This window comes from Perca fluviatilis, chromosome 12 (assembly GCF_010015445.1).
Source record: "Perca fluviatilis chromosome 12, GENO_Pfluv_1.0, whole genome shotgun sequence".
Lineage (NCBI taxonomy): Eukaryota > Metazoa > Chordata > Actinopteri > Perciformes > Percidae > Perca > Perca fluviatilis.
Genome location: NC_053123.1, coordinates 17,826,198 through 17,838,997, shown reverse-complemented (window position 1 = coordinate 17,838,997; position 12,800 = coordinate 17,826,198). Strand labels below are relative to the sequence as shown.

At 38.3% G+C, this 12,800-nt stretch overlaps 1 protein-coding gene across 1 annotated transcript; it reads left to right on the top strand.

Annotated features, from left to right (window-relative positions):
• The first annotated feature begins 2,911 nt into the window (after positions 1-2,911).
• Positions 2,912-11,920, top strand: lnpa (limb and neural patterns a). Its single transcript, XM_039817996.1, has 13 exons — positions 2,912-3,076; positions 3,921-4,020; positions 4,454-4,495; positions 6,932-7,119; positions 7,201-7,259; positions 7,366-7,406; positions 8,252-8,335; positions 8,431-8,482; positions 8,581-8,802; positions 9,893-9,998; positions 10,232-10,302; positions 10,618-10,773; positions 10,942-11,920. Exons 2-13 carry the CDS (start codon positions 3,994-3,996, stop codon positions 11,112-11,114), a joined length of 1,221 nt encoding a protein of 406 aa, XP_039673930.1. The 5' UTR covers positions 2,912-3,076; positions 3,921-3,993; the 3' UTR covers positions 11,115-11,920.
• Positions 11,921-12,800: the final 880 nt, after the last annotated feature.

Here is a 12,800-nt window from a genome sequence, read left to right as displayed (position 1 = left end):
AGTTGTAGCTTTTTAGCCACGCTAGCTGTGTGGCTTTAGGGACGGCAATGTCGGTCTGTGTGTCCACCACTTTGGTCCACACTAAAATATCTCAACACATTTTTAACAGATTGACATGAAATTTGGTACAGATATCTAAGGTGCCCTGAGGGTGCATTCTAGGACTGTGGTGATCACCTGACCTTTAATTACGCACCCGCACCAGGGTTCAGATTACTTACATAAAATTAGGGAAGCAGGTCCCTTGCAAAAATAGTGCATATGAGATGGTGGGCATCATCCAGCATATCTTCCAAAGTTGGTGGTTGCTCTGTTATTCTCAAAAAGCCTTAAACTCTTCTATTTTATGAAATAGCAAATGTATGACATTTAAATGTTGTTAAAGCAAATCATATAATACTCATTGATGCTATTGGAACATGTTCTTTTTTTAGTTATTGTTTCATCTGTTTTTACTCATAGTTTTTGCCAAATAATGGGCTTTTTGTGATCTGCTCTAGCTTTTATGAGCACCCTCAGGCCAGTGCTGTGGTCACATACTAATGAATCCCACTGTTAAGTTATATTTGCAGTTTAATGTGTTAAACCTGCAAATCTAAACAGTTTGGTAAATTATACGTACTGCCATTTTACAATGTTACAAAACCCTTGTTGGATTAGATGTGGGACTTGAATGGATAATGTGTAATTGCCTTTTTTGTGCCAACCTAATAAATCTGCTGGAATGCTTTCTATATTTTTTTAAATAGATGGACAACACTGTCCTGACAGTGACAGTGTTAACGCTGTTCAAACTTCTAAAAATCTACATGGCAACTGCTAATACATTCCATTCACTTAGGCTATGTTCAGACTGCAGGCTAAAGTGGCCCAAATCAGATTTTTTTTGGGGTCAAGTGACCAGGTCAGACTTCTTCAGAAGTAGAGTGAACACTCAAATCTGGCCCAGATCTGATTTCTTCAAATCAGATTTAGACCACTTCCATATGTGGTCCTTGAATCAGACCCAGGTCAGATTTTTTTCAATGACTTTTACGTTTTTGAAAAAATAGACACACAGACCTTTGTAGTGAATTTGCAGCCATAACCCCGCAAAAGGCCAAAATAGCCAATTTGGCTCTCTTTCTCTTCCTTCTTCTCCTCAGCACCTGCTCATTAATGTTACGGCTGCCATTACACAAACATTTAGAAATAAAAGCGAAAATGCTTACTTCCTCCATAACCTCCCTAACAGCGTGCTGCGTCTGATGTCATTGTTATTGTTCTTTTGCGAATGCGGGTCAGTTCGAAACCGCAAACAGTTCACACTGGAATCTGATATAGGCCACATTTTAAAAGGCAATGTGAACAGCCAAACAAAAAATGTAATCTGAGCAAACAAATCAGAATTAAGCATTAAGACTTGCGGTGTGAACGTAGCCTTAGACACTTGTGTCCAAAGTGATTACATTTTTGGTAAACAGATACTATGAGAGTAATTTGTGGTTCAGTGGCTTCTGCAATTTCCATAGGCAATGGCCCTTCAACAGGAGGGCGAGAAAGCACCTTGGATTGAACCACCAACTTGCAAATAATGGTCAATCAATGGTCAACCAATTGTGGTACAGCCACCCTAATACTACTAATGTGATTGACTGACATGGAAAAAAAAGAATCACAATAACAGAAGACCTCCATCCAATATCATTAATGTATCAAACTACATCCTATTGCATACCAGGTAGTTATTTCATCTTATTGGTGACCTGGTGCAGTCAGAACAAACTGGAGCTAAACACTTTGAAGACAGTGGAGATGTTTGTGGACTTTAGGAAGGACGCAGCCCCATCACCCTGGGTGACTCCACAGTCAACATCATGGAGTCCTTTTGCTCCCCCCCCCAGGACCTCAAGTGGCTCATCAAAAAAGTGCAGCAGAGGATGTACTTCCTGCGGCAGCTGAAGAAGTTCAACCTGTCAAAGTCAATGATAGTGCACTTCTACACTGCCATTTTTGCGTCCATCCTCACCGGCTTCATCACCATCTGGTACGCTGCTGCCACTGCTAAAGACATCGGCAGAGTGCAGCGTATCATCCGCTCTGCTAAGAAGGTAATTGGCTGCATTCTTCCGTCTCTCCAGGAACTGTACGCCTCCAGGACGCTGAGGCAGGCAGGAAAGACAGCCGATCCCGCTCACCCCGCCATCCCTAGTCATTTCACTTTGCACTAACCTTCATCCTGGACTATAGCCTACATCTGACCATTGTACATACTATATATTCTTTGCACATTCTGCACTCAACCCATTCAGCCTCTTTTTTTCTTTTCTTATACATATAACAGTTATTTTGTATATATTTGTTTTCTGCATTTATTGTTTATTTGATATTCATGTATAATATGTTTGTTTGTTTATGTTTGCACCATTCCCCAATGCAAACTCCACTAAGTGTAGGCTAGGCCTACTTATTGTGGCAATTAGCCTTTTTCTGATTTCAGATTTTTCTGATTCAGATTTTTGGACTGCATGATGTCAGTCAAGTCCACTCAGCAGTTGACTTTAAGAAATCCCTGTGGGAGATTATTTTAATTTCAAAATTCTATTAAGATTAATGAATGAATAAATTATGTATTTCCGTACCCAACTCTAAAAGTTTACCACTCCTTAGCCTACATTATAACTACAGCTGCTACAACTAATATTACTGCTATTACTACCATCACTACTACTAGGATAATGTTACTACTATTATTAGTACTACTACTAGCACAGATAAAGATTATATTCATAACCAAGAACAGTATCAGACATAACAAAAGTTTACGACGCTGACACTGTGTGCAATTCACTGTTTTCTTTACCTATAATGCTACCAGATTTGCATGAGAACTCCCACCACTGAAATTAATATTTAGTGGGCCTTACTAGACACAGACCAGATTCCCGTGAAGGCCCAGCAGTGCTCATGTTCCATGCTGCTCTTCTGGCGGACCCTCCCACATCTTGGCTCACACACCCTCCGTCTAAAGAGGACAGGAGGACTGCAGTCCTGCCACAGACTGTCGAAAGTCCCTTGCACAACTTCACTTGACAAGGTAAATACAACACTACTGGGTTTGAATTCACTTCCCAGGCACATTATTTTGCATCGCTTGCTTTTACGAAGAACGTTAACTAAGTTAGCAATAATTGCTGTTACTTATCGTGATGAACTGCAGGTTGCTTTGGTATTAGCATCACTAGCTAGCGGTTAGCTACCAATGGTTAGCTAACGTTAGTGGTATAGCAATGCTAACGCTAAAGGTTTACACAATTGACGCATTATGCGGGTTAAGAAGTTATTAAGGATGACAAACCTTTCCTGTGAGGTAACCGGTATTGTTAGCTAGGCTACCGCTGGTTTTAGTTAACCTCGTTATATCAGTTGCTTCTGACAACATAGAGTGAAGTTGTTAACTTTGGTAACTTAAGTTAGCAACGGTAACTAGTTTAGCCAGGTCTCAACTTCTTATATACTGTCTATGGGTCTCAAGTTTTAAAGACCGTGGTTCAGTTTTTGTTGAAACAGTCTTTGAGATTTTGCAACGTAAGGTTATTTTGGAGGCACTTATTTGTGGAGCTGTTGCATTGTATTGCCTTATACTGAAGATGTTTCAACAATTTTTGTTCAACCCATTTAGTGTTATATTAGTAATGGTAACGTTAGACAGCATAAGAAATGCTAGCTAGACTATTAAAGACGGACGTATTAGGACAGCACATTATAATTAATCAGCCTTAACGTTCCAAAGTTGAATCAACCCCTCTACAGGTTTTCAAAAATGCAACATTATGGCGTTCATGAAGGCAGCATTTATTGCAGGAATGTTGTATTACACTGCATCAGTTTAAGCTACATGTGCCTAATAAATTATTGAATCCCATCACTGTTGTCAACAGGTGGAGAAGTTATCTGTGAGAGAATATCAGAGGAGGGTCCCAGTAACAAAATATCCTACAATCCCTCATCAACATGGGGGCTGTCATCTCACGGTGGAGGGTTTGTTTACTGATTATGTCTTTCTACTTCATGCTGCTGTACAAATCATGTACTTCTTCACATTGAACAGATAAGCTTTCAGTTTGCAAGCACATGTAAGACTTTTCACAAATCACACCTTTAAGCACACATAGTGGTCACATGCTTGGGTAGATCTACATAAATTATCACAATTCAGATGTTTATGTTAAAACTCCTCCTGGCATCACCATTCGTTGGAATATTGGCATGCACAGGCTAACTAAATAATGCCGCCAACAACGGAAGAAGACACACATGACGAATGTGCAGAAATGGGAAGATGAAACAGGAAGTTGACAGATCCTTTTTAAAGAAGTTGCTTGCACAAACCACTGTTGTTATGGCAAATGTCTTTTTTTCTCTATAACTTGGATTTTTAAAATGTTTGCCTTACAAAATGTTTGCCTTACAGGCCAAACCATCCACTGTGGAGATTTTAGAGGGAATCGATAAGGTATGCTGTGCTGAATTCTCCAAAACACATTTTATTTAAATTGTGTGGTTTAGGAAGTTTTCCTTATTTATATTTGCATGCGGTGTGAGATGAAATGCTATACATTTACCAAAGTAAACAAATTCATGCTTTAGCTAAATATTTATTAATGTTTTCTGTCTAACCTGCACTGCGGGTAGTTGGACAAAGCCCACAAGAACAAGACATTACCAAACCAACAATTGGTGTATATATAGAAAAATTAAGTCATTCAGATAGAGTATGGTCTGTAGTAGTAGTAGTAGTAATAATAATAATAATAATAATAATAATAATAATAATAATAATAATAATAAAAAAGATCATTACAACTTGGCTTTAAATTTTGTAATACAGGCCATCAGTTGTATTGGTTATAATAACATTATACTCGCCAAAGTAATTGCAGAGATCTGGGAATGCGACATTCCTAAAAATAGGTCCAAAGGGGCAACAAAAATAAGCAGTCAGAAAATCATGCAGGTTGTAATCAAGCGAAAAGTTTTTCTGGATTATCTCATCGACTTTATTTGGGGGTAAATCTGAAAATGAGTGCTCCAATAATGTTGTTAATAATCCCTCATTGCACTGGAAAACCATAATTGCGACACAGCACCAGCAAATAGGTTGGCCAGTAAACTTTTATGGTTCACAAAGGACAAAGTGGGTAATACATTTACATTTGCTTTTGCTTCCTCTGCCAAACAAGTTTGGTCAAACTGGGGATTGATTACAACCTGTCTGATTCAATGATATTGTGTATTTATTTCACTGGTGCTTAGTTGCCACTTAAGCGTGTTTTTGATACACTATGGACGACATGTATAAGCAGGCATCTTTTGACCATAAGCAAACCGATGTGTCAACAAATGCCAAATCAGCTCCTCATTTGCGGATTGATAGGGCTTTAGTGCTCTTCTACAGTTAAGCTAGTGTTGTGCTATTTTCAGCACTTGTCCTTGGAGCAAGAGACACTAAACATATACTGAAGAGGTCAGGTGGCATTGACATTGTGAAGAGATGGGTGTTAAGTTTTCCTTTTGAAAAATCTTGTAATCTATTATGAAAGAATATTCTGTATATAATAATTTTTCATGTGCATGGCTGCACCAAACGTACAGAAATACATACATGATATACTGTAAGGCTGAATGTGAGATCTGTTTATCCAGCACTAGAGTGACAGACACACATGTTACAAGAGAACCATAGGGACCAGAAGGGGTCCCATTCTGTCCGCCAGCTATTTATGGATGGGGAAATCAGCACTCAAACGCACTGGTGTAACCTTTCCATATTTAAAACAAAAGCTGAATGAGCCATTTGTTAATTGCAAAATGATAAGGAATTACAAATAGATATGGCATTTCTGCTAGTAGAGAAGTTTCATTATGATTTAACCAAAATGTTTGTTTTGTATGCTCCTGCTAGTTGAATGTGGAGTCTGCGATTCTGGAGAAAAATTGTTTATTTGAACTCAACACTCAAACAAATGCACCCTTCCCGTCAGTGCTCCTTCAGACGTTAGCATGTTCCAGATTTACCGTTGCTCTCGCTCCCACTGCCTTTCTCTTTAGACATCCGTGGCCTTTCCCCTGTCATGTGCACGAACAGACAAGTGTTGTGTGGCTCAGTCTGAGCCCCTTAGTTTATTTTTCAATTTACAGAGCCAGGGCACATTCACCTTTTCAACTTTCAGTCCTGCTAAAGATGTTGGTGTTCATCATAAGTTCAACAGCTAATCCTAATAATATGTCACTATCAATGTTTGCCACTGACAGGCTCAGATTTATATAAGTGTCAACAACATTATGGAAAGGGCCCTACAGAGAAATAAAACTTATTTTCTTTACCTTTCACTTGATCCCGTCTGTCAATTTGTCTGACCAAGTCTCACTCACAGAAGTCTCTCTCTGAAATGTTACGGTGGTGACTTGACTTATCCACATTGTCGAAATCATCATCTTTTAGATAACACTAAGCTACACTTTGTACTCCAACACAATAAACTTTTCCTGGGACTCCTCTCTTCAACTCTCCCTTTGTTGTCTTATGGCAACAAGTCAAAAACTAAAGGAAAACCTCCTTAATTTTCTGTAAGGTCCTTTCCATATTGTTTTCAGACACATGTTTGCCTACATAGTGGAAAAAAATAAATTTCTTCTGATTGGGTGATACGCTATTATCACTATTAATATATTTTTTTAAATTGTATCAAAATATGGGAAATGTATGCAGAATCACATAAAATAATCATAATCGGTTACTGTTATGCATTATGTAAGACCAAGCTTTGAGTATGTATCAAACGATGATGGGTATTCTTATGGCACTTGGATTAGATAACCACAGTCACTGTTTTACTAATACAGTCACTTTTGTGTACTTGTATAATGCTTATTTCATTTTTCCCCACAGGATGTACAAATTCTTGAAGAATACAGTGAGAAGTATCAGAAACAGTTGAAGATATGTGTTGGGCGACTGCTTCTGTACTCGTCTCTTCTCTACCTGATCACATGTTTAGTTGTATATTTCTGGTACCTGCCTGAACAGTTGATGGGACGGCTCATTTTGTCTCTTCCCTTCGTTTTATTTCCGTTATTGTAAGTGTGTAAGATAGTCGATCATTTTCACAAAACTATCTACAGTGTAACCAGTTAACCTTTTTTTCCTTTTGCCTTTAGAGTTTGGTTACTTCGGAAAATGCTTATAATTATTTTTTCACGAAGAACTGAAAAAAATAGTAAGATCCTTTTTGCTGTTGAAACATGACTTACAACATAATGGTCATTTTTGTTTAAGTTCAAACTTGTGTTGCATTTTTAAGTAAAAATGTGATTGTTTTTCAGATGAAAAATTAGAGGATCTTAAAGCACAAAAACGGAAAATAGTAAGTTTTTATAATTGTCCAGACATTTGATCTACAGTATAAACACTTTAAACACTGATACCTATGACACAGTCTGGCAACTTGCTGGTAACAAAATAGATTTGTTCTAAGCCTGGACATAACTTTTCTCTATAAACAATGACAATTGTCATGCATCTTTGGGCTGCCCTGTGGTCAGATAATTGAGAGAAATTTATTTAAAAAACTCAATCTCTGTATAACTCATTGTAATTTTGATGTCTAGTGGTCTCCAATGAAGTAAAGACTTGCACTCTGTGCAAGTTATGTAGGAGGCCTTGTAGTACTCTTATTGATCCTCTCAGCATTTTGCAGCAAGATATTTGCTAATCTAGGATCTGTACAGACAGCGTTTGATTGGTACAGTGGCTTAACCCAGTAAACTACTCTGCTAATGTCACTTTAATTAATAGCATTTAGTGGAGGAAAGAAATAAATCTAAGAAATTGCTTGTCATCCTCTGTCAAGTCTAATAACTTTTAATAATTATGGCTGATGGATTTTCACACTCTCCATTATCGAAGTAGTGAATGTAATTATTCTTCATATTATATGTAAACATTTAGAAATGTTTGGTACTTACTTTAAATGAAGATGTACAATTTAGTGAAGTAACTTCCCCGGTGTCACATTTACTTGTAATGTTATGGTAGGTGATTCTAAGACATTGTGTTTTTTATAAAAAAAACTATTAATTACATTAGATGATCATCAAATAATTACTCTGCAAAAGAGCTATTATTATAGGTATAGTTTCTTTGTGCAATGTATTGGAATATGATGTAAGCTTTTATCCTGTAATACCTCAATGTCTTGTTTTTTTCCAGCTTGAAGAAGTTATGGAAACCGAGACATATAAAAATGCTAAAATGATTCTGGAGAGATTTGATCCTGATTCCAAGAGAAAAAATGTGAGTTATGTTTTTTACTTTGTAACATAAATCACTTTGTCTCATTGTTTTCCATATTAAGTCATGCTTTGCACACCTTTGTTTTCTGTATAAAGGAGCTTGAATCCACTCCAGTTGGACCTCAGATGACTCCAAAACCAGGACAAGGTAGCAATGAGTTCCAAAGACGGCATCTATTCTCAGACCACTTCTCCTTAATCATGACTTACTATTGTTAAGCAACCTGCAATGTTGTTCTTTGTTAGAGCTCCGCCAGCGCAATGTCATCCCAAAGACCCCCTCAGTGGTGGTGAATCCTGCAAGCGGAGCTGCTGCCCGCCCTCCTCTTGCCTCTGGGCCCACCTATCCTGGACGATCTTCCCACTCTGCTCCAGGTGGACCCCCAGAGAGAGGCCTGTCGGCTATAGCTGCTCAGCAGAGCTTGATGAGGAGGCCTGTGACCCCTGGAACACCTGTTCCAGCAGTCGGTGAGTTACCTGCACACAGAGGGACCACATCATAATGTGGTCGATTAAGGTGTGATTTACTCTTCCCTGGCTCTGTGTCCCCAGTTGCACAAGGCTCTGTGGTGTGTGTTGTCAGCAAGGGTGGTATATGTTATACAGTAGTTGTAATGGGTAATTGCATGAATGTAGCTTTCAAATATCCAACCTTTCTCAGACAAGTGTATAATTGTGAACTAAGATTACAAATAGGGGATAACTTTTGATACAGTTAGAATATTTACCTTGAGAATATAATGCTTGTGCTGTACATCTTTGATTGCTTTAAGAGATTTTCAAAAGCCAACACGATGAAAAACTTTCCATAGAGCAGTTGGTGTGTATAAAAGACATCTGTGGAGTGCAATGTTATTGAATATTCAATATAAATTATTTCTGGACTATGAACACTCAATAGAAGATGCAAATAAGTGCAAATGGTAAAGGAAATATGTTCCTAGAGGAAGCTGCATGCTGTAATTGCCATGTGGAATGCCAACTGTGAGGTATGCACGAATCAGGATAACATTAACTATGATTAATTAGCCAGACCTGCGTTTGTTCTCTGGGCAATGGTGGTGGAATCTCACTAAATGTCTTTTAATGCTTTGTGAAATTGCCTTTGGCATAGGGAACACCTCGCAAATGGTTTACATGACTTGATGTTATCACCTGCTTCTGCTGAAAATTGAAAGTGAAAAGCAATTTGATACAAAGAGTCACCACAGAGTTTCCATATGTTGGTAAATTAATAACCAGCAGGATATTGAGACTCTGCCAAGTCTCACAGAAATGACCAGTCATCTTCCTATGATTGCTCTTGATGTTAGATTATATTAATTACTACTCACCATCACAGCAGGGATTCTGGACGTGCTTTGCAAGTGAGATCCAGTGTTAATTCATTAAGAAAAAGGGGCCGATATTTTTTTGTAACCTCATGGTTTGTGCAGTAAACTGATTCTCAGCCTCACTATTTCACTTTTGTTTTTACGGATAGCAGCCTCTGTTTAATGCAGTTTGTATTCAAGACTACATACTGTGTCTAATAGGCATTGATGTTGTGCTTTAACAGGGGTGCACCCCCCAGGCCCGCCCCTGGCCAGACCTGTGCTCCCAAGGGAAAGAGGCGCTATGGACAGAGTCATTGAGTATCTTGTTGGAGACGGCCCTCAGAACAGGTACATAAACTCTGCTTTTGGACAGAGAAAAATCTCTTTTCAGCAATACACTTATATATTGTATAGTCTATACAGTTTTTTGGGGGGGCAAATATAGTCAATGTACTTAGTAGTTAATGCAGGTTGTTGTCCAGCTTATAACAACATAGTGCTGAATTATCTTTTATGTAATATAATGCCATTCTCTGTGTACTGTATGCTGTCTTAACTGGATTGTCTTTCCGTCCTCATAGATACGCTCTCATCTGTCAGCAGTGTCTGTCCCATAACGGCATGGCATTAAAAGAGGAATTTGAATACGTTGGTAAGACTTGGAGAAACACAACACTCTTTGTCAGTCTCCATCAAACACTGTGCCTTCATTTGCCCTCTAGCATTTGGCAGCGTAGTATATCATATAGCTCTTAAATGCCTCTGCCACTACCGACCCCTGTAAGCAAAAAACGCAACAAGATTGAATATGCAAACCAGTACTACACATCAATCTGAAGTGTTTATGCATCTCAGGCATTTTCTGTCATTGGTTCATATTCATGTATATTAATCTGTGTCTGTTTCTGAGAATGTATTAGAGAAGTGACATAAAGTATGTATGGTGTTTTTATTTGTTTTGTTTCAGCCTTCCGATGTGCATATTGTTATTTCTTGAACCCTGCGAGAAAGACCAGGCCTCAGGCACCAAGACTCCCGGAGGTCACTGGCGAACTGAAGGTGTCATCTGAGGCATCCTTACCATCGCCTGCTGTTGACGTAGACGCCGACCAATCTGTTTTAGGTGATAATCACACTCAAGCACACACAAGGCATATACCTCTAAAGTGTAATGGCCATGCATGAAATCAGATGTTACCAATATTGGTACATTTAGAAATAAAATGTTAAAATTCAAAATATATTGTACAGTAGTGTCCATTTTTCTCCATTTATACTTACGCTCTATCAGGGCAAACCAAGCTTGCTGATGTCTCTGCTGAAACAGACACCAAAGAGCCAGGCACACCAACAACCAACGAGCCCAGCTCTGAGTCAGACGGCCAAAGCACCCCAGAGTCACAAGATCTGCCCTCAGAGAAATCTGATGGAGAGCAAGATGTGTCTGCCATGGAAGTAGAATAAAACAGTGGAGTCAGGCTGGATCTTAATTTTTTCTTTGAAGAAATGTGATAACCGTTAACTTATAAGTAAATGCCGTAAGGTGGAATAGTACAGCAACAAGTCAGCTGTTGTTGTGGATTCTCTACTTACAGTACAGAGTGACCTTTCTTTTGAGAATTGCTTTTATAGTTCTGGTAATAGTAATGAATTAAATATTAAATCGGTTAACGCTAGCATTTTGTAGCAACCATCAAACAACCCACCTCTCCTGAATGATTTCATGTCCAGCCCATTCTTATATTATTGTATTGAGAGCAATAAGGATTATGCTGCATTAATTTAGTTGGTTTTGATGTTGTATAGGAGTCTGTTCCCATTTATTCTTTATTTTCCATATTTTATGTTTTTGACTGAATTTCTAACAGTATTCTATCTGGGTTAAATGAAAATTTCGGAAACAAAAGAAATATTTTGTGGGGGAAATACATTTTTATTTATAGGAAATTATTTATAAATATTTTTCTATATTATGCTGTGCCTTTCATGCCAGTGTTGACTGGGGTGCTAACATGTTTACACAACCATGGTACCATAATAGAAATGCACATTAGGTATGTATTTATTGCTAAAATGGAGAAAAGAGATGTATGTCAGTACTGTGCACCTGCCTTAAGTGCCTTTTTTATATTTGAACTCTGCTTCAGAGTGTTGTCGACAAAACCTATTTACATATAGACAAAGTCATTTAACTGTTTACACGCGGTCTGTTTCCTGAATGTCTGTATTCCTACTCTGTATAAATAATACTAAATAAACTTTTGAGAACATCTTTGTACGTTTGTGCTCAGGATAACAACACATTTCATTCACGTAGATGATCCAATGTTTGTTTTTATGAAGGTACGTGCTGGAGAATTATCTGACTGATATTGCTATAAAAACACAATTGATTATTGTTGCATTTTAAAAGCGATTCTCCATTAGCATTACAATATGAACAGGAAAGGTCAAACTAACATGTAAATAGCCATCATGACAATAGCTCCCATGTATTCCTGCCACCTTCATTGTGTCATGTATTTTAAATTGCTGCCCCATTTCTTCTCCGGCCAGCTTCTCACCAAGGAGCATGTTTAAACAGTCCATTTTCATTAGTAGGCCAATTTTAGCTTGTGATCATTTGATTTTAGCTCATTGATCATTTCAGACAGCGTAAGATAATGGTGCTGACACAGAGCCCGACCAGTCTTGATTGCTTGACCCTCTTCATTTGCAACAAGAAAGTCATTGCTGCTACAAAGTTGCTCTCCGCCATTACATGACCCTTTTCCCCTGAAGATAGACCGTAAGCTATCGGTGAGGTCAACACCCCACATCTTCTATGGGTTTTGATAATGTATGTTTACAGAGACGTGACCTCCTGGGCCTTGTAATGCATCAATGTGACATCCACAGTAACGCCTGATTCCACCGCATGCTGTTGAGGTTGACCTCTGACAAGAGCCAACGGGAAAAAAAATGCGACATCAATAGAACAATGTTTGAATGTTTTCACACCTCTGGGAGGTTGTCTAGTATACATAGCCTGCACATATGTGCATCATCATAAGTAATATATCACAAAAGATCTCTGCTCTATGTGGATTGCAAATGTATGTTTGAGTAATATTTTTCATTCCACAGCACTGAATCATTTCTTGCCAGTTT

What these genes read in the sequence shown, in the direction of transcription:
- lnpa (XM_039817996.1), top strand. Translation starts at nt 3,994, where the DNA reads ATGGGGGCTGTCATCTCACGGTGGAGG. An exon ending in CTGTCATCTCACGGTGGAGG is followed by an intron (nt 4,021 to 4,453) that starts GTTTGTTTACTG and finishes TTTGCCTTACAG; the next exon opens with GCCAAACCATCCACTGTGGA. An exon ending in GACTCCAAAACCAGGACAAG is followed by an intron (nt 8,483 to 8,580) that starts GTAGCAATGAGT and finishes GTTCTTTGTTAG; the next exon opens with AGCTCCGCCAGCGCAATGTC.